This window comes from Fringilla coelebs (assembly GCF_963513975.1).
Source record: "Fringilla coelebs genome assembly, chromosome: 6".
Taxonomy (NCBI): Eukaryota; Metazoa; Chordata; class Aves; order Passeriformes; family Fringillidae; genus Fringilla; species Fringilla coelebs.
Window position 1 is genome coordinate 46,906,541 of NC_140034.1, and position 21,443 is coordinate 46,927,983.

Consider the following 21,443-nt stretch of genomic DNA (forward strand, 5'->3'; position numbering starts at 1 on the left):
TCTTTACCCATCTTGTCTAGATTATGCAGAAGGGGAACATCATTTTGGCAGCATGGGCTCTGAAATAAATCTGTGGAGGCTCCAGTGATGCTGAAATGTGCTGCTTGTCTTTCTGTGGCAGGCTTCAGGGCTGCTTTTTCCCCCCAACAGGGTCTAACAGATGAATTCTATGTGAATGTATGGAAGATGGGATTGAAAAAGGTGGTCCATGACTACTGTAATGCTATAAAGCAGCATTTTTTAAACTTGGGGGAGACTTAAATAATGGAAAACAAGTCTGAGTGTTGTCTTTATGTGGCACTTGTTCTGCCTCAAGACTGGGGGCTGGACTTCATCTGGTTCTCTTTCCAGGTATAAAATAATTACAGGCTCATTTTTACATCCATCCTAATGTATATGTGTGCATGCTAATTAACAGATCTCTGCTCAACCCTTGTTTGCAGCTCTGCACTGGATGGTAATGGACACAAGAGTCTGGAGTTTCCAAATGACTTTGTTCCTTGAAATGTGTCTGCAGCTTCTGCTCTTTGAAGGAAAGGTCAGCCTCGGGGACACCTGAGCCTGAATATCAGAGCTTTGCCTCCTGCCACCACCACCTTTGGGAAGGAAAATAAACAAGCTCAAAGAGCAGGGTGGCTATAAATACTGAGGTGGCAGCTGATATGCTGCTGAACAAGGCTCTGAGGTTGGTCTGTTGGTAATTCCTTGCCAGCTCAAGACACTTTCCCTGATGCTGCATTTTTTAGATTATATATATATGTATATATATATATATGTATGTCTATAAGCAGGCTAAGAGAAAAAATGTATTTCACATTGACAAAAGTGCAGTTGGAGCTAGGATTTACTTTAGAAATGGAACCATTCCAAAGATCCTGGTGTTGAGACAGGTAATTTCCCTGGGATTTTGTATTGGTTGCAGTGGAGTGATTTGATTGAGATGACAAATTTTCAGAAAGGTGCTTCATCTCTTCCTGATAACTCCCAGAAGTAGTGGCTTAGCAATGCTGAAGACAGGCATTAAATAAATACAAAACAGTGTCATGGACTTGGGACTTGTGAGAATGATGGAAGAATGGAGAAAGGTTGAGTAAAGGTGAGGGGGAGATCCCATTGAGATTTATACAAGTGAGCCCTTTAAGCAGCAAATTTCAAGTGTAATTATCCAGTGAGATGCTTGGTTGGATGGGTGGGTCCTCCCCAAGGTTGTGGAGCAGCTGTGAGCTCCTTGACTGCTCTCCTGCCTTGCTCACCTCCTCTGGGGACACAAAACAGCAGCTCCAGGCATTGGTCCTGACTCCCACCCTGCTGCTCAGTCACCATCCTCACTGTCAACCTGTCTCATCCATTTAGGTGTAAGTAGTGTGAGGATGGGACCCAGCCCCTGTCTTGGATGGCCAAGCTTGATTTGATTTGTCTTTGGAGAGACACTTAGCCTGGATCTAGGGTGTCCAAGCAGGATCTCCTGAATCCCACAGGGATTGTACCTTAGTTGTCTAAAGCAGATGCAGCAAGGACATGTCTCAGGGCAAACAAATGAGTGATGGAGGAACAATCTACCACAAAAATCAGAAATCAGTATTAACTGAAAAAAAAAAATAGCACCCAAAACCAAAAAGAAATGCATTACTTACTGATGTGTGATTTGTTTCCATCTGAAATCATTTGCATGTTGGGAGCATCATGCTACTTGATCCAATTTACAAAATTAACAGGTGATTTGTTCCTTTGAGATCATGCCAGGTGCTGGTTGTTTGTGACTTCTGGAGCCCTGTAGGTAAATACAAAACATCAGATAGAACAGTGTTTATGGTAGCCACTGAGTAAAAGAGGTTTCTTAAAAATAAATAAAGGGACTTTTTAAAGCATGAAAAGTTCCACTACCTAAAATTAGCGTGACGAGGGGCTATCGAGTGACACCGTTGCGTGCTCCCAACTTTGGCTCTGCTAAGTTCAGCATCTGAAGAACTGGAGAGGTGAAGGGCACAGGATGGTGATGTTGCCAGGACAGCTATTCTAGCAGAGTAGCTCCAGGCAATGAAACCAGTTGGAGGCTTTTCAAGTTGGCTGGTAAGATTTACTGTTTTGCAAAAGTCAGGGTTGCAAAATGCAAATTTGGAGCTGTGCTTTGATTGTTACCTTCCCAAGAGAAGAGGAAAGCAAACTCCTGCTCTGTCTTTACTTGTTCCTGGCAAAGGACATGCTATGTGCAGAGGATGCAAGGGTAGAAAATGCTGCACTGGGAGCAGAGAGGGTTAGGAGTTGATTACTGTGGTGAATTTTGATTGAGGGGTTTATGTGCAGTTTGATTCCAAGATCTCAGCTCAGGCTGCTGAAGTGAGCTGGAGAGGATGGCATCAGTGCCTGCTTTTGTCCTGGGCAGCCTGTGAGCTGCCCAGACACCATGCAGGTACTTACTGCCTCTTGGCCTTGAGGCATTCAATCCCGTTTTCCAGCTGACTTCTTGGGTTCTGCTTTTCCCCAGCCTTTCAGGAGCCCTTAAGTGTGAACGCCGTGGCAGCTGAGGGGTTAAACATGTTCCCAGGAAGATGGGGGCACGTGGGAGCAGTATCCTGGAGGTCTGCAAAGCAGCTTTATGCCCAGGTTAAGCTTGGGCTGTTTCATATGGCATTTGAGATGCTGGTGAGCTACACCACAAAGCCAGCTCTGAAGGCAAATTCCTTCTGCTTCTCCCTGCTAAGCCTTGTTGCCCACTGACTCCTCTCTAATCTGAGCTACTCCATCATGGATCAAGGTAGCAAAGCTCTTCCTTCATCCATCAGAGGTCTGGCCCATCTGATGGGGCTGGTTCTTGTGGGAAGGAGGGCATGTGCTGGTGCTTTGGAGTGGGTGTCAGGGGTGAGCTCTCCATTTGCCTTCTTCCCTCTGCCTCCCTGATGAGTGGTGAGCAGGGCTCTGCAGGAGCACACTGCTCCTTATTGCAATGCAGACCTCTGGGAGGGTTTGGGATAGGTGCTTGGTCCTTCATACAATTAATGCATTAATTCCTCTTTGACCAACAACTTCAATGTCTCAAAAATGCCCTTGCCTTTTAGGAGTGCTAGTGACTTTGTGTGTCCCCAACACTGAAGATGTTGCTGGGGAAAAAAAAACAACTAGGCAATAACAACCCAATTGGAAACGTAAGCAACCCCATATTCTGAATAAGAATATTTTAACAGACTTCAGAAATGCCCAAGGACACATGGTACCTGCTCTGCTGCTGTCATCACTGAAACCACACCAGCCTAATGCATGTATTTGCAGCACAGACTGTATGAATGATGCAAAAGGCTGGCTGAACACTCCCTACACATGCTGAAGTAGGGGGTGTTCAGATCCCTTCCTATTTCTCAACAACGATGTACAGTTTCTGTTCTTACAGGCTAAGAGGGGATAAGACAGGCAGATATTTCTATCAACCAAGTTACACAGAAGGGATGACACACTAGAGACCTCCATGGAAATGTTGGTTGACTCCCTCTCACCAGATGCAAGGAGGAGAGCAGCAGTGCCAGGAAGCTAAATGGAGGTGTGTGTAGGTAATGTGTAAGAGAATGCTAGTTTGTTGCCTTTTATTCTCCTTATTATGCCTCTGAACTTCTGCGATTTCATGGAGTCCCAACCAGGAGGTGTTGGCACATTGATGTTCCCCAGCCACCTTCCAAGATTCAGGTAGGTGAGCCCACAGCTTGAGAACAGTTTGCTCTCCTTGTTATCTGAATGACTGCTGCAAGAGGTGCATCACTGTGCATGGCAAACCCTGCCATGCACCAGGGCACTTCTGGGGAAAGGAGAGGCAGCCAAGGATAGAGATCCTGAGCCCAAGTGCCAAGAGGATGGTATTGGAGGAGCCTGGGAGAAAAGATGGTCTTTGCTCAGCCCCTTTGGGCTGTTTCATATTCCCCAGGATCCCATTATCACCAGTAAAATGATAGTGGTTGGCTGATAACTCAGAGGAGCTGGTTTTAAAGTTTAAGGCTATTCTGATCTCTTCTTGACTGGCTGCATAAAACAGGTCATTGGATTTTGCCCAGGAACAGAAAATAATTATATATATAGGTATTTATATTCTGTCCTTTCTCTGAATGTACTTACTTAGCCACTATCTGATCTGCCTTTTTATTGACAGCTACTTCAATTAACTTGGAAAGACTGTTCAATGAACTTAGGGCATCTGCTCTAACCTTGAACTGCTGAATAAACCCCCCTGCAGAATCCCTTTCTCTGGGGTAGGATTAAGAGAAGAAAGGGTGTAGGGGAACTGTATAAAATTTACTTTGCCTTCTTAAATGGCTTTTGTGATTCCCATTTCCCTTCTGCCTTGAATCATGGTTAAAGGTTTATAACTGAATGTCACAGAGCAGAAAGATACATCCCCACACTTTCCCAGTCAGCTTAATACATTTTTCTGGATACCTTCAATTATTTCAAGGCTGTTATTTGTAGAAGCAAACAAACATGCCAAACCCAAAATATCTATATCATGCAAAAGAGTAAAAGATGCTGTTTTGAAAGCATTCAGACATGACTTTGGAGAGAAGGGAGTACAAAGAATCATTCAGACTGTGAACTCAAGTAAAACATGTTTTCCTCCTAACTAAATTCACTTTGGAGAACTTAACCATTTTAGAATGACAGAAGGTGTCAGTGAAAGTTCCTCTGTAGCTCTACCATGAAGGTGTAAGTGCAGTCATGGGCAAGTCTGGGTGAGGAAGGACCTCAGGATCTCCTCTTGCCCAACTCCAGGGCCAAAGCAAAGTCTGCTTTGGAAGTAGATCTGTTTGTTCAGGGTTGGAGAGTAATAAGGATAGGTATTGCTTTATCTCAGAAATTGGATTTCTCCTGGGCAGTTTTATGGGAAGGATGTAGCTGATTTTATTTACAAACTCGGTAGTCTTTAATGAACATGTAGGATTTCAGACTTGCAGGGCTGTAGAGGTTTTCAGATGAACTTTTCCAGTGCTATTTCAGCTTGCTGGCTGAGTATTAGCCAGCCATGGAGGCAATGATCCATGAAAATGCTGCCTGCTGACTGGTGTGCAATGATCACAGGGAAAGGATATTTAAAAAAACCACAAGCCCAAACAAAACACACACACACACACCAGCCTTTGACCAAGGTGCACATCTTTATGCAGTTTATAAAATTATCTGGGCTAATGTGTTTGCATATTGTGTGTAAAATCATCTCCCCTGAGTGCACTGGCTGCTGCAATAGGTCAACCAAAAGCCAGAAAAGATGAGAAGAGTTGATTACAGCTTCCCTGCAAGTGGCCCAGCAACACAATAAATTCCTGTGGCCCATCTCAAGTAGCCATTCTGGGCGTTCCTACTTACCAAGAAAATATGTGACATTGGGCCAGGTTACCTATGGAAACTTGTCTAGATCTCTGCCCCAGCCCCTAGTTCCTGTTCAGGGAGGGACACTGGTTTGCTGTATGCTGTCACAGTAAAAGCATGCCAGGCTCTGGCCTGAGGTCAGCTGGCAGAGGGACTTTTTGTGGTTTGAGACCTTGGTTCATGTCTGTGACCTCACGTGTGCTCTTTAGCCTTGGTGCTGTCCCCTAACCTGGCAGCAGGTGGGAGAGAGGGGCTTCTCCCATGGCAGGTGCTTGCTGCACCCTCACCTAATAAAATTGGGTAGCTTTTGGTAGCTGGGCAGCACAGCTGGGATCATCTCCCCCTCATCTGGGCTCTGTGATCAGCAGGGAGTGTGAGGTAATTGGTGGTGCTTGCTCACTCTCTAGGCTGTGCTGTGGAGCTCAGAGGAGAGCCCCAGACACCTCTGCTGGTGCAGGGAGAGCAGATGATGTCAAGACAGAAAAAATTATATATCCAAAAATTATATATTTGAGCAGGAGCATCTAAAGTAACAAGAGACAAAGCTGATGAGGAAAATGTGTCAGGTTGGGAACAAAACTGCTGCATGATGGAATCAAGAGGGGAAATTAGGATGTGACAGAGAATGTGTGAAAAGCAGGGTATGTGGCTAAGCTGTGAAACAAATGTTGGAGAGGCCGGTAGTTACATGCCAAACTGGATAGAGAGACCCACAAAGGGAAGAAAGGACAAACACAAATTGGGCTGTGGGGAATGAGCCTTGGTTGTGAACCAGGTGTCAGCAGAGCAAATGTAAGAGGTGTACATCAGACAAGCCCTCTTTACTGAGGGATGGAGAAGGTACCCTCTGTCCCATGGGAGGAGGGATCCAGATCATGCTGGGACTGGAAATGAGATGCATGACATGGACATGAGTTCTGAGAGAGGCAGCCCACGGGCTGCACAAATGTCCTTTGGGATGGTACTGAGCAGAGAGGCCGTGCTCCCAGGGTATGGTGATGGGGAGGACAGAGCATGGACATGACACAGGATCTAAAGATGGATGTTGTCTGGAACTGTTGCTTGACAGGAACTGAGTGGATCCTGCAGGCAGCAATGTTTGCTTCTCATCCATTTGCAAATGGAGCTGCAGCAGACAGGTCTGATTACCTGCCCTTGCCATTGCTTGGACCAGCTGCACATTTGTCAGGATGCTTAGAGTGAAACCTGAGTGATGTGAGCACTCCTCTGCCTACAGCAGCACTGCTCTGGTGGAGGCTGTGCAGCCCTGCAAGATGCTCACACTGCTCCTGCCAAATGGCTGGCAGCTCATGGGACCACGGGAGCACTCAGCCCACATCTGGGGGAGCACCCTGCTGTCAGCCCAGGCTCTGCATGCACTTGGGTGCACACACACACACACACACAGACACTTTCTTTTGAGCTGATTGACCCAGTCCTTGGTGTGGCAGGCCCGAGTTGCAGCACCCATTGGCAGCAGGGACAGGCTCTAGCTGGCAGGTGGGCACAGGGGGCTGGTGAAGGCCAGTGCCAAACTGGGCCCACCACAGGCACGGAAAGAGAAACAGCTGGGAGCCTCTCCTGCCGTGCATCCCCACTCTGCTGCTAGTTTGGGAAAATATGGTATTTCTTGGAGGCATGCCCAGCTGGTGGGGAGCTCGAGGGAGAGGAGCCAGTGGAAGACAGCAAAAGTGCCCAGTGGTTCTGAAAGCACAGCGTGAAAGCCGCTTGGCTGTGTTAGTGCTTTGGGCAGAGCTGCAGGGGGTGTGCAGGGGATGGTACCGGGTCTGACCATGTGTTCCCATGCAGCTGCTGCTCTCCTCAGCAGCACAGCATGCCCACCCATCTCCCCACCCCACCCGGCAAGCTCCCGCATGGAGCCGGGGCGCTGAGGATGGATGCACTGTTCCCCTCCCACCTGAGAAGTAACAAAAGCATTTGCAGGAGGGAGGCGAGGGGATAAGCTGCAGGACAGCTGGAAAAGGCAAGCTGGACGGGAGATTTTAGCTCGTGCACGTTACCTGGTGCCTGGGAGGCTGCAGCAGTGTGCTCCCGCTCCACGGCTTTGAAAGCTCGTCTCTACATCCTCAGCTGGGGACCCTTTCTTGCAAGCAGCAGGGAAAGAGTGGGCAGGAATCAATCTGTGACCTGAGCCAAAAATATCGCCTGCCCCACAGCTCCTGAACAACTTCTGTGCTCCGACAGGCGGGGAGGAAGGGGCTGCTGGAGCTGCCAGGCACACAGGAGGGCACACGCTCTGTTGCTGGGGAGCCCTGCCAAGGGAGAGGGGCAGGAGGGAGGGGACGGGAAGCCGAAGCCTGGGATATTTAGTGAAATGGAAACCCTGAACCAGACGGTTGTGCGAGGCACTGCAATCCTCTGCTGGAATAGTCAGGCAACTGTGGGGAGTGCTCTGACAGCAAAGCCACTCCAGGCACCCCAGCTCCAGCCACCTGGGGCTGCCCTCCCTAAGAAGTCCTTAAATTATGCTTTCATGTCATGCTAAGAAAGGCTTATGAGTTCTTTTGCTGCATGCCTGCCCTTTTGCTTTTTGTTCCAGGTCCCCTCCAGCCCTGGTGCGTGGCAGAGCCCCGGCAGTGTCAGTGAGAGGTGGGTGTGAGCCACACAGCACTCACACGCAGATGCACTTAAGGCAACGTGAGTGCCAAGTGCCTCTGCCTTCTAGTGTGCCTGTGACTGCTAGTTTCCAAGAGCCTAGGATGTGGAAGATCCACAGGCCTTCCCAAAGCTCTCACCCTGCAGCACAGCCAAACCCCTTTGCATGTGGAAGGGCAGCTGGGAAGAGGCCCTGCCCAGGGGGAGAGTGGAGGTTGCTGCTGTGTGTTGAGACTGTGAGATCCAGGCTGCCACAGCCGGGTTTTTAGCAGTGATCATGTACCACAGAGCTATGGGAGCCCCCCAGTTTGTTTCTGTGGTGCCTTTGCCTCAGATACCCCTCTTTGAGCCCTGCCTGCCTGGCTGTAAATATAGACACATAAGCCCTGGAGGTTTTTTCTCCAAACATGTCCCTCCCATCTTAGCATCATCTGTGCAATTCCTCCAGCTGCTCCTATACATGGTATGACCTTTTTTTTCCCCTTCCCTTGCTTCCCCCTCCATCTCACCCCTTCCCCGCCCATCCCTGCTCCCTTCCCTGCCCAGCACGGGGAGCCTGGGGCCAATCAGCTCTTCCAGACGATCAAATGTCACCATAAGTTGAGAGCTGCATCACCTTGGGACGCTCGCAGATCCCAGCCTGCCCGTCCCCTCCAACAGGAGCTCGGCGCTTCTCTCCACTCCTCCCAGGTAAGTGGGATCTCTGGCAAGGGGGGAAACGCTACAGAAGGGATCAGCCTTGGTTTGAATGGAGACGCACCAGGGGAGGGTTGGGGTCCACAGGATCTGGGATCTGACACCGGACCCTAAGGAAAAGGCACTTGGAGGTCTGAGCTTTAGTTGGGCATCTCACAAGTCTCATGTCATCCATGGAGGTTTGGGTGCTTTGAAGTCTCAAGGGTTAGTAGTGGGAGAATAGATCCTTCCAAACCAAGATCTGGGACTGGAAATTGCTATCTCTTGGGGCAATCAGGGAAAGTTCCCTCAAGCAGCAGGAAGAAAGTGCTGACCTTCCCTGCCCTGTCACTTGGAGAAATTGGATGGCTGAGGCAGGAGGTATGAAGGGCATCAGGGAGCTTCTGGCAGATGAAGAGGGCTGTAGGTCTAGAGGGAGATCTGGGGAAGAGATGTGGCCATGGAAAACTGTCCGCTCCCACAGGAATTGAGAAAATTGTGAGCTTTGTGTGGTCAGACTAGTAAAGGGAAGGAGTTTGAAGTCATGAACATGGAGAGTATTCCATCACCACTCTGAATTTAACCCCCTACTTCTGCCCCTCCACACAAGGAATTTCTCTCGCAATTTTCTCATTTTCTGTGAGAGGGGAAAGTTTTCCATGGCCATATTTATATTGCGTGGATCAGCTTCTTGCTGTCAGGTGGTGGATATCCTACAAGGGCAGGAGGGATACCAGCACAGGTGACTCTGGGGCCAGCAATTTGGGTGGGAGCTGTGCTGCTGATGGGGGGGAGCTCCAGTGAGGCTGTAGGTGACTGCCAGGGCAGGCAGCCATCCCTCAGGGGGGCAAGACTCAGGGAGGTCCCCAAGAGATGTTCAAGAGGTGCCTGGTTGAGTGCTTTAGGGGTTACAGTGGGAGTGCCTGGTGGATGGTGGGACTGGAAGATCTTGTTGGTCTGTTCCTACCTTGGTGATTCTAAGACCAAGGAAAGGCAGGGGATGTAAGCTGAGCACAGTCATTGGCTTTTTGTTCTCTGTCTTGGCTTTGTTATCCCTAGAAAACCCCTTGCAGGGATCAGACAGTTCATACTACCCTGCAGACCAAGAGAAAGGGTACATTTTGGGACAGAGAGTTGGGATTTTGCTATGACCCTGCAGCAGTGCTGGAGTCCTGCTACTCCGTTTCAGCATTAGAGAGAAGTACATGCATATGTTTATTTATTTACTAGATATCATATCAAAAGAGATAGCTATTATATATAATAAATGTATATATATTAAGAAATCCATGCAGTGGGTTTGCAGTGGCTCCTGCTGGGAAGAGGGGCTGTGTGGTTGATCACAGCCCCAGTCCTTGCCCCAGAGCTGTCCCTGCCAGGTCCCATTGCCCATGCATGGCCGCTTCTGTGCTGCCCCCTTTCCAAGTGGCTCTTGCTACCTTGCCTACCTTGTATGGCCTGGCTGGGGAGGGGATGATTGATGGGTGGGTTATTTCCAGGGACGGCCTGGAGGTGCAAGGCAGCCCATTCCCCCTCCCGAGTGCATTCTCAGCTGCTAAGGGGCTTCTTGGGATGTGCTGGCTCTGCTCTTTCAGCTGAGGCCAGGAGCATTCGGGGCCAAAAGGGACATGGTATTCCTGCCCACCTGGGGCTAAGGATTGGTGTATTTGTCCTTCCAATGACCTGCTTGGCTTCAGCAAAATGCAGAATAACCTTTGCTTTCACCTTTAAAGGGTGGGAGCAGGCAGGAAGTTTTCTGTCTGGTGAAACTTTCCCATGTGTTTTGATTTCCTTCCAAAGGGTGGGCAGTATTAACTAATTGATTTTATTACATCCTTAAACCTCAGTCGAGACCAGAATCCATTTTTCTGCCACTATACAAACAAAGCCCAATTATTGCCTGAAGGTGCTAACAGCCTTAATCCTGGGCTGCATTTGCCGTGTGTAAAGTAATTTCCACCAAAGGCTAATCCCGAGCCAGCTGGAGACTTTCCATTGCCTTCGGGCAGCCTTAATCCTAACTGCAAAAACTGCCGCTCTTAACAGATTGCTTTCTTTATTGCCTTTTGGATGTAAATATAGTCCAATTTTCCTGGCTGCTTTGATGGCTATGTGGATAGTGCTGGGCATCAAAGAGCCTTTCTAGTCTTTGGTGGCTGTAGCTATGCCAGTCTGCATTTTGCCCCTGGCTTTAAGGGACCAGATGGCTTTTGAATGCCATGAAGTGGACAGACACCTTGCTCTTCTTGAAGATATACCTTTTTACTTTTCCAGCCAGGGTAGTGGCAGTCAGGTACTGCCTTAAATGCTAGCTTCTCTTGACAGAGGGACCAAACCTGGTTGAATGTTTTGCCCTTGCAAGGCTGAAATCTGTGATCTTCCCTTGGATCTCTTTGTCCCCCCTGCCCTCGCCTATGGGGTTCCTGCATCTGGCTCATCTTTGTACAGAGTCTGCCAATGCCCTTGTTATTAATTCATTTTATCTGGGGCCAAGAAATCCCCTCAGGGTTGGGGTCTTATGGTGTTAGGGATGCTGGCATTCTCACTCTGCTTTTATAGCACACGGACAGATGCCATGCAAAATCCCATTCGCATTTGCAGCGCTTGGATTAACAAATATGGAAGGGGGCAGGGGAACAGCCAGTGTGACAACTCTCAGCAAGATGTCCTTAGAGCTAAATTGGAGACGAGATGAGCTCATTCCAATAACTGCTAATGGAAAGCCTGATTGCAAAGGCTCCCATTGACTTCAATTGCCTTGGAAAGAACAGCGTGCACTGCGCTACGTGCCTGCCCTGCACTGAGCAGACACTCATTCTCTGCACACAGAGGGTTCTTGAGCTGATTTCTTCACCATTTAGTGGTATTACTCTTCTTACTAGAATGAGAGAGAACTTCAGCCCACAGCCTTTTAGAAGTCCTCTTATTTTTTTTTTAGTCCTCCACCTTGGGAAGAAGGAAAGCTGCATTTATAAAGGCTTAATCCATGGAAGGATTGGCCATTGCCCTGAGTCTTTACAGAACATGTATTTTGGAAGAAGCCAACAGCTGGGCATTAGGCAGGTTCCCTCTGCAGGCTTTTGCCCGGAGAAGCTCTGCTGTCCTGTTGCTTAAACCAACATGCTGTCAAGCATTATTACTAATAGCTTGAATAATTTTTGAAGGCTGAAATGAGACTGCTGACATGCTAGCCACTGAGGAGATAGAAAGTGCAAATCTTCATCCTGAAGATTTTATGAAATCTAGACTGAAAAGACCAGGAGAGAGAGACCAGCAGTGTTGTAGCATTCAAGTAATTAACAGAAGAAGCAGTGTAAATTTGTGAGCAGAAAAGACTTTTAAAAGCTGAAATTCATCCCAAACACAATATTCCCCCTGTTCCCTCTGCCTGGTAGAACTAGAGTCCTCAGAGTCATCCTTGGGATGGCTGTTGCAACCAAGGAGTGGGCAACCACAGTTATGAAGTTAAAAGCAGCCTGGGACCAAGAGACCACCGAACCCAAATCTCATGTGACCTGCCAGTAGATTACCCCTCCCATCCAGCACCCCAGGTCAGGTCATAACACAGACACTGCTAGCACTACTTCCAGGGTAATGCTGAATTTCTGAAAGAGAATAAATGAGGAGCTAGAAGAAAACATCTTAGCTGTTTATCTCTCCTTGCAACATGGGGGTTTTAAATCCTGTTGATTAACGTATGGTGCCCAAGGTCATTGCTGGGGAATGGAGAGAATCCCTTATAGGGCAGGGTTGGAGCCTGTGGGATTACTGCCTTCCTCTGAAATAGAAAGCTGCTGAGCTGCAGTTGTTCCTTTTGAACCTAAGTCAGCCCACCTGCTCCTTCAAGACATCTCTCATATATCAGCTGAATAATGAAGTCATGAAAGTCAGGATTTGGGCCAGCAAGGAGAAGCCTGGCTTTCTAATTTAAGATCTGCTGTGGATTTGGAGAAGGTTTTGGGGGCTTTTCCTTATCTTCTCCCCTGGCCTCAGGGCAGCTGGTGCTGTTAGGAAAGCCAGTGTTGCATTACACAGAAATGGTTATATCAATGTGAACTGCCTAACTAGGCATGTTGCTGGTTTTCATCTTAAACTAATCATCAAATTATTGTTTGCTCACTCATCCGTTGTATAAACCAGACACTTTTGGGTGCTGAAAAATAAGTACTTATCTATAGGTTTATTGGTAGTTTCAGTTATTTTTGCAACTGACTGAAGCTTTGGAGCTGGCACCTTCCCACCCGTGGTAGCACAAAAGAAGGAAAAATTCCTATGAATCTTGCTGGAGCAATGGAAATGTCAGATGGGTGCAGGAGGACACCCTGGCCTTGCCTGTCTCCCTGAGCTCTGGGGATTTTGTAATTCAAAGCTGGGACTGGGCAGCCCCTGGGTCTTCCTGTGGGAAGCAGCTGAATTGATGGGCTATATCTTTCCAAATGATCATCTTCTCCGCCCACCACCCTTTGTCCTCTGACATGGGTGGCAAAGGTCTGCGCTTCTCCCAAAATGTCAGTGTTGGTGGGGAGCTGGTTGGTGTGTGGGAAAGCAGGTGCTTGGCTTTTTTTGTCCTCAAATGTCAATCCATCTGCTTCTGCCTTGGTATTTTTTATGAAGTGCACTCACTAATAACACCTTTTTTCTTCTTTTTCTTGTTTGTTTTCCTTTTCTTTTCTTTTGTCTAGAAACTAATTGCCAACATGTCTGATACCGAGGAAGTGTAAGTAGAGAGAAAGTTGTCTGCCTGCCTATCTGCTCAGCTGGGCTCCACACATCAGAGCCAGGGCATTCCTGCAGGGTGCTGCTCTGTGCTCAGCCTGAAGCCCTGTGAGGCGGTGGAGAAGGAGCATCTTGACTTAGAGCATCAAAGACCCCTCCCTGTCCAACACAGGACGTCCCCCAGCTCAGCCTGCCCTCTGTGGCTGCGGCACTGCACCTGCAGGAGGGGGAGTACAACCCACACTGCAGTGGTTTCTGCCTTGGTTTAACAAATCCAGAGTAGTACGACCCAACCCAATGGGATCGTTTGACATTTTTGCATCAGTAGTACAGAGGGGAGATTTTGGGCAGTCATGGGATTAGAGGAATCATGGACAGACCTGCAGACAACAGAATATAAGCAACATTGCATTGGTTGCTTCAGTGTATGGTTTAAAGCTTGACACCAGTACAGAGCGGGAGAAATACTTACCTTGTTTCAATGTCCTTTTTTCCTCTCTCACAGGGAACAAGGAGAGGGTAAGTCTTAAATCTGTCTGTAATTGCTTCTGTGCAAGCCTGCAACATTTGCTGGCTGTGTCAGCTGGTATGGTTAGACCAGTCTGAAGTTTCTTTTTTGTTCTTCTGTCTGTCTGTCTGTCACCAGCTTCTGGGGTTTTTACAATACCTGTAGCACCCTGGCTGTGTCCGTGCTGCAGGCAGCCCGTGGGGTTTCAGCCCCAAATTGATGCCTTGGTGGGAGGGGAGGCTGCTAGTTTTTGTAAGGGCACTGCCATCTGCTGGCAATTTATTTTGAAGCTTCTGTATGTGTAATCTATCCTGGTTTTAGAACATAAATCCCCACAATGTTTATTAGCAATATACATAGACACTTTTCTTATATTCAGAGGCCCTCTCTGCTGCCTTTTCCCTTCTAATGCACATCTAACCTTGAGTTTCCATTGCCCAAGGAAAAATCCAATACTTTATTATCTTCTTCCCCTTTTTATAACCACTCTTTTTTATTTTCAAAGTCATTTAATCTGTTATTTGACTTGCTGGTTTGCAAGTGGTGTCTCAGAAACCATCTTGCCCTGGGAGCACAGAGGGCTCTGCCATGGGTAATGTCCTACTGATGTGTCAAGGCTGATGGTTGATTTGTCTGCTTTTTTCCCCCCTCTCCCATTTCAATGCAGAGGAGTACGAAGAAGAAGGTAACAAAAAAAGTGGAACGTAATTTATCTTTCTTTGATTCTTGGTCCTGCTTTTCTCTTGTCGACACTTCACCCTTCTCTTTGGTGCTTGCTGCTAAAGGCGATCTGAAACAACACTTGATCAGTAAACCAGTTGGAAAACAAAAAAACCAATTGAGACTTTTGGGGCTGTGATGTGCAGAGCCTTCACATCACAGTGAAGCAGAGTATTTGTATGAGGGGATGGTGAACAAGCTGGGGGCTCATCTGTCCATAAACTTGGAGCTTTTCAGAGCAGGGACTGGTGCAGAGCCCCCATAACGTATTGGTGAAATCCTGCCATTCTCATTTTGGCAGTGTCCACAGATTGCATTTAAATTTTGAAATTGAAAAGAAGAGCAGGTTGTCCAGCTCCTGAGGAGCGGCCAACAGGGCACTGCTGAGGATAGAAAAGGCAAGGCAGAGAACCAACTGGCAAAGATGAAGTTTCTTACCATGCCTTTAGCTGGCAAAATGTGATTTGACAAGCTGTGAGAGACAGAGTGCTGATCTGGAAAGATGGAGCATGAAAAACCCTTCTCACCCAAGTTGTTTCACCTTTTGTAGGCAGCAGGGAGAAGATAATTTGGAGATGTATCACTGTCTTTGCTGGGCACTTTTGACACACTGGCTTCAGTTCAGGCAAGTGTAGATGCCAGTTGTCATCCTTCATTTTCCCAAGGTGTCTGGAACAGAGCTAAGGGCCAAACTCCTGGAATTTCTCCAAGAATCTGCCCTTAGTGCCTAAGGCATCTTCTAAGGGTTGAACCTCCTTTACTGGAGGTGGAATATTTGCACATGGAGGGACCAGCTCAGAGACAGAGAGTTGTCCCTGTGTAGAAATGTCCATTTTGGGGATTTACACACAGCAGAGCTTTATTTTTTTTTTTAATGGATTCCTCCAAGTTGTTACAACAGGCAAACTCCTATCAGTGGTGGTGGGAACAGAGGTGCAGCTGTGGCCATGGTGAGGCTAGTTTCTGCTACTGCTTTAAGGTACATTAGCCTTAAGTAACTATTTCCCCTGGCATTGCTTCTGAAGGGACCAAGGGCTCATCAAAGAAAAAGAAAATAGAGACACTAAATAGCTTGTAGAGCTGCCTTCAGTCATCATCTCTCTCTCTCTGGTCCTGTATGGAGTGGCAGAGCCAGGAAGGTTGAAGGCAGTTTTCATGCTCCATCCTTTATGTCTTGTCAAATGTCAAAAGAGCAAGCGAAGGGTGTTGCTCCTACAGACAAGCCTTCCTTAAAGGAAAAGCATTTTTTTTCCTTTCTCCTTTCTTTCCTAACTGTCTACTTTTTGTTTTCAAGAATTTAATGACTGGTATGACATTAATAGGCAGGTGAATTTCTTTTTAATCTGCATGACTGGCTCCTCTGAGGTGTATCTTCTCTTTGCTCCATACTTTTGCTTAACCTTTGTGTCTCTTTCTCATGTCATCCATTTCTTTTCCATGTAACTTTTCTCCATCACTTTCTAACCACCTTTTTTCTCCAGGCCTTAGCTCACCCCAGCACCAGTTTCTAACAGTTTTCTGTTTTCATTTTCCTGCTTGCTGTTGCTTCTTGTTCCATGACACTTGCCACCTGAAGCTCAGGAAGAAGGTATGTGACATGGCTTCTGCTTCCTTTCTCTCTCAGTGGGGAGGGAGAATGTGTATAAAGAAATCCAGATCAAATATTTCCCACCCAGTGCCAAGACTCTGTCTTGAGCCACAGACATCAATGCAATAGTGGACATTGATGTTGTTTATTGAGCTGGTAGGAAATTTGGCCTATTTTTATTTAAAAAAACCCAACAAAACAAAGCATTTATATATATGAAAGAAATAAAATGCATTGATATATACTTATAAAATGTATATAATATACACACATAAATATAAATATATGTGTGTGTATATGCATATATGTGTATGAAAGCAAGCATATATATATTTGTTGTATTACACCTTTTATACTGAGCTGTTTGGCTTTTTTTTGGCACAATGGTGTCAAAATGAGTATTTTAAAGGGAGGGAGACAACCTGCAAAGTTTATATTCATCTGGTAAAATTCAGGAATGCATTTATTTGAAATTTCAAAAATTGATAAATGTTGGTGAAAAATTTTAACCATATGAGAAAAAATGTAAAGCAAAAGAAATGCAACGGTTTCATTTTTGGTTAAAAATTCATGAAAAGTTGAGTTTAGGGTATTTTAGCCAGCTCTAATAAAGAATAACATATTGGGTGCCTTTTTATGTGGTTTTCACTTGTGGTCATATTCCCATATTTCAGTAACATTTATAACCCCATAATGTGCCCATAAAAATGTTATTTTTAATTCTCTCTCACCCTGTAACTCCGTCATTGTGTACTCTTACCCATAACAGCCTGGGAGCTTGGCAAACCTCAGGAATGTTCCAATAACATATTTCCTGTTTTAATTTTTCTCCTCCCATTTCTTTTGCTGTGTGATGTTTCCCACCCACAGAAGAGGCTCAGGAAGAAGGTAGGTGAAGCAGCATCTCAGCCCTGCTGGTTCCTGCACCAGCAGGATGATGTGCACCTCGGTTTTGCAAGGTGATAGAAGAAAGCAAGAGACAAGAGAAAGATGCTGGGACAAACTATCTGCAGGCAGAGGGATTTTCTTGTCCCTTGCACAAATTTCACCCCTGGGTAACTCTGCAGACACCTCTGCTCCAGTTCAGGGGAGGAAGCAGCACAGAAAATGTGGATACCATCCCTTTATCCAAGACACAACGTGCTCTGAGGCTGATTTTTAGCCTGGGTGTTTGTGTGCCATGGAATATCTGGGGTCTGGCTAGAAAGACTATCTATCAGGTGTCAACTGGTTTCTCCTACGTAGCTTGGCAGATCATGATCAGATGGATTTTGAAGTCAAAATCCATCTGTGGTAAAATATGTGCTTAGCCCTCTGTTATATAGTACATATGCTATAATGTCATATTATGTATAAAATATATCATATATAAGTTTATAAGCTATAATATATGATATCGAATATACATAATACTGCAGAATTATAACCATGTAGATGCTGGTAAATAACCCCAGCTGGCTCCCCACATTGGCAAGGTGGGACAGACAGGGTGGAAGAGGGGCTGGAACAGAAACTCACCCTTTGCACTCGAGAGGCTTGGGATGTGGTGCTCCAGGTGCAAGGAGCCAAAGGGTGTGTTGGTTCCATATTTGCAAAGCTTTGTGCTATGGGCATATTTTAAACAGGGTAAACCTGTCTGAAGTGCCACGATAGACCCACTCTGAGCAGTTTGCAGAGTTTTTACAGCATCCAGGTCCAGATGGTTTTACATTTCTTGTATCTGTGTGTGTTTTAGTCACCTGTCTCCATTTCATCTCCTCATCTGTTTCCTTATTTCATACATCCTGTGCTTTTTTTTTTTTAAACCCTCTGTTGCATTCACACACTCTTTAGTCTAACTGTTCTCGTTTTCCATCTCATTGCTTTTGCTTCCTGCCACATCCCACCTGAAGAAGCTCCTCCAGCAGGTACGTGCCATCACCTTCCAAACCGCTCCCTGCTGTCTCCTTGGTGGTGGTGGTGGGGTCTCAAGGATAGAGCAAGAGGAGCAATACCAGTTACTTTGCCTTTTTGCTTCTGCTGTCTTTGCTTCCACGTGCCCTCTGTGACGGGCTCTGCTGCTGGAACACACAGGAATAATCTCAGTGCGAGGTCTGGCAGAGTTGGCTCAGCGGTAACCCGGCCTCTCTGCCACCCCTGCCCCATGCAGGGCCCACCATAAAGCCCATCTGGGCAAGGGCAGGAGCTGTCCTCTAAAACTGGAACCAGAGAGAAATTCCAGCACGTGGTATTTGAACTTACTGTGAGATTTCCCCCGTCTGATATATTTTTGCTTCTTCCCTTCACATGAAGGGAAGTTGTCTTCCAGCCACAGGTGCCTCAGATTCCTTTCCCCTCCTGGCCATTAGCACGTTCTTTACTGGGATAAAACTTTTCCCCCTGAGCAGAATTTTCAGCCTATGAAAGGTTTTCAGCTCATGTAATAATGTATTTCTCCTAATGTTCCTTTGCATCCTGTCCCGTGGCTGTTCACACCTAAAGAAGCTCACGAGGAAGGTATGTGACATGACTCCTGAATTCTTGCCTTTAAGAGTAAGCTTTGGCTTAGCCAGCAAACCATAAGATGGCAAAAGGAAACAGGAGTTACAAATAGGCATATTAATGCAGACAAAACTTGCCAACACTTTGTTTTTTGTGCTGTCTGCCATCACGTTCTGTCTTGACACTGAATGCACTGTCGATGTACGTGGTAACTGTCGCATGAAATAAAATCTTGAAAAGTACTGGGAAATGTAAACCTCTTTACAGGATGAATGTTGAAAAGTCTTTACTCTGAGATTGGTTGGGTCTTCTTGGCAGGCTTGTTTTGCACTATTTGGGGTGGATCTGGCCTGCAGACTGTATGCAGAAATGCTCATGATTGGCTGATATTCTTACAATAGCCTTTCCACACGTCCTTCTTTCAGCTTAAGCCCTGTGGTATAAAGCAAATGGTGATAAATTTGATGCTTTAGCTTTGCAAATGATTAAAGATGGTATTCTTGTTCATATAATGGAGTTTCTAGGCCACTGTTTCATGGCAGTACTTGCAGCTATCCAAAACCTGCTGGCCTCAGGTTGTAAATCCACTTGGGCAAGCATCAGGGTTATGAAACAGCGTGCTGCTCCTGGCTTTGGGTAGGACTGCAGGAATGGCTCTAAGACAAATGTAATCTGATATGGCTGCTTAAATCAGCTTTATGTTTCCAATATCTCAGATCATTTGCACCCTCACTTCCAGTACTGCTTTTAGTATCTATCCTCATTTTATTTCCTTGCAACGTATTCTTAGTCTTTCCCTCCCCCTCCATTTTGCCCCAGTGAAAAGTTGTTCTGATGCTCCTAACGCTCTCACCTCCTTTGCATTTTGCTCTGTGACTCTTCCCACACGCTAAAGCTCATAAGGAAGGTATGTGCCATGACTTGTGAATTCCTCTGTTTGTCTGGAGCAGTAACTCGTGCAGGAATTCTGGAGGTGATTGAAGATGAGCCGGTGCAAAGAATACCCTCTGCACGGTTGCTTTGCTCTCACAGGATGCACAGTGTGATGAGTAATGAGTACTGACTGCTGTTTGAAAACAATGCCTGAGGCACAGGCTGGGCACTGCTTGTGTATTCCCCAGCAGCAGATGTCTCTAGCCAGGCTACTCAAAAGGACACCAGTTGGTACAGGGATAGTGCTCCTCAAACCATTTCCTCTGTGCCACGCCCCAGGGTTAGAGGTGGGACAGCCGTGTCCTGAGGCAATACTGTGCCCCTCAGCAGGGTGCATCTCTTCCCCAGTTCCCCTGCCACTGCACAGGGACAGAGCTCCCTTTTGCAGCGGTGTATGGAGCTGTGGAGATGCTTGCACCCAAAGTCAGGAGTGTTTCAACAAGTGTCATACCCAGTTTTTACTGTTGGGGTAAGGATTGGACTAAGTGCTGTCATTTTGGTTGGAGCATATTTGAGAAACGATGTATTGTGTGCTTTTTCCAGAACTATTGGGGTCTTTCTGGGTTAATGTGCAAAAAAGGGAGTGGCAGGGCTGTATTTTTACTTGATTTTGTAACTGGAATTAAGGTCCAGATCTGGTAAGACAAGGTCTGTGATTGGCAAAATAGAAGGTCTTGCTTCTTAAAGCATCAGCCTGGCAGCCCAAACCCATTTACCTTTCAATTGCCCTTCTGCCTGCCCCTCTCTGCTTGCCCAGCCAGGCTTCCATGGGATGTTTTATCCTGGAGGTTGGAGAGCAGTAACATGCTCGTACTTACCCTCCCACACTGGAGTGCAGCCCTATGCACCAGTGCTGAAATCCTGGGCACCAAGAAAATCAATGCCAGCTCCTCAGAGCCCATTGATTTCCACAGTGGCTGGGATTTCTATGCACATGAATAAGAGCAGGTTGTCTATACCCTTTTAGCACGTTCAAACTTATGGGTAATGGACTTAATTTAAATACAAGTCATGTTTTTGTCAGCCAAAGGCTACAGTGGCATTTGATTTATGACATTATGAATATATATGTTAGGCATCTGTATTTGTATATTCAAACAACCCTTTCTCTCCACAATTCTAATTGACATTCACATGTGCCCTCTATTTCTCACTTAATCTTATTAATGGTTTTTATCCCTTTAACCCTGCCTCCACCAGCTTGGCAAAGGAAAGTGTAAGGGTTTTTAATTATCCTCTGTTTCTTGCTCTAATTCTCTTATCTTTCTTTGCATCTCCTTCCCTGCATCTCCTTCCCTTTCAAAGAAGTCCATGAACCAGGTATGTGACTTCTGAATTCCTCTGCGTCAATCTGAAGGGTTATTGTGTGCTGGAAATTCAATTCCGCTTGGCAGTTTCATAATTGGGTCATGTGCTGAATTGGGACAAAATGGAAACTTTTCAACCAACCAAAAAAAAAAAAAAAAGGAGGAACACTTTGTTGACAGCTTTTGAAAACTATGTTTTTTATTTAGTTAAAACATTTTGTTCCAGTTTTTTTTCCCTCTCTCCTTTATGGAAGATTTCCAAATTGTGAAATGAAAATTCTATTTTAGATGCTTCTGAGGCATTGCCTTTATGGATAATGTGGGGTATATATAGTGTAATGCAAGAACAAATCTGGAATAAGAAGTTGCCACAAGGCAAAAAGTGGAAAAGTTTTGTTCCAGAGATGTTACTATCTCTGCAGCCTTTATGGCTGTGAAACATTTCTGGTTTTTTAACTAAAATCTCAGCTATGTGAGTTCTGAAATACTGAAATTTAATTGGAACTCTGATTCATGTTGGAAAATTTTAACAGTAACTCTAGTATTATACTCAGGA

The 21,443-nt window shown here is 46.2% G+C and overlaps 1 protein-coding gene across 1 annotated transcript in view; it reads left to right on the plus strand.

Moving 5' to 3' along the window:
* Positions 1 to 8,424: 8,424 nt before the first annotated feature.
* TNNT3 (troponin T3, fast skeletal type) overlaps positions 8,425 to 21,443 on the plus strand; it is a gene marked incomplete at its 5' end in the record, with an annotated part of 30,051 nt that continues 17,032 nt past the window's right edge. Inside the window, 5 exons of the mRNA XM_084207285.1 lie at positions 8,425 to 8,649; positions 13,317 to 13,351; positions 13,856 to 13,869; positions 14,526 to 14,543; positions 17,037 to 17,054. Of these exons, the coding sequence (XP_084063411.1) occupies positions 8,425 to 8,649; positions 13,317 to 13,351; positions 13,856 to 13,869; positions 14,526 to 14,543; positions 17,037 to 17,054 (310 nt within the window). The remainder of the gene's footprint in view (positions 8,650 to 13,316; positions 13,352 to 13,855; positions 13,870 to 14,525; positions 14,544 to 17,036; positions 17,055 to 21,443) is intronic.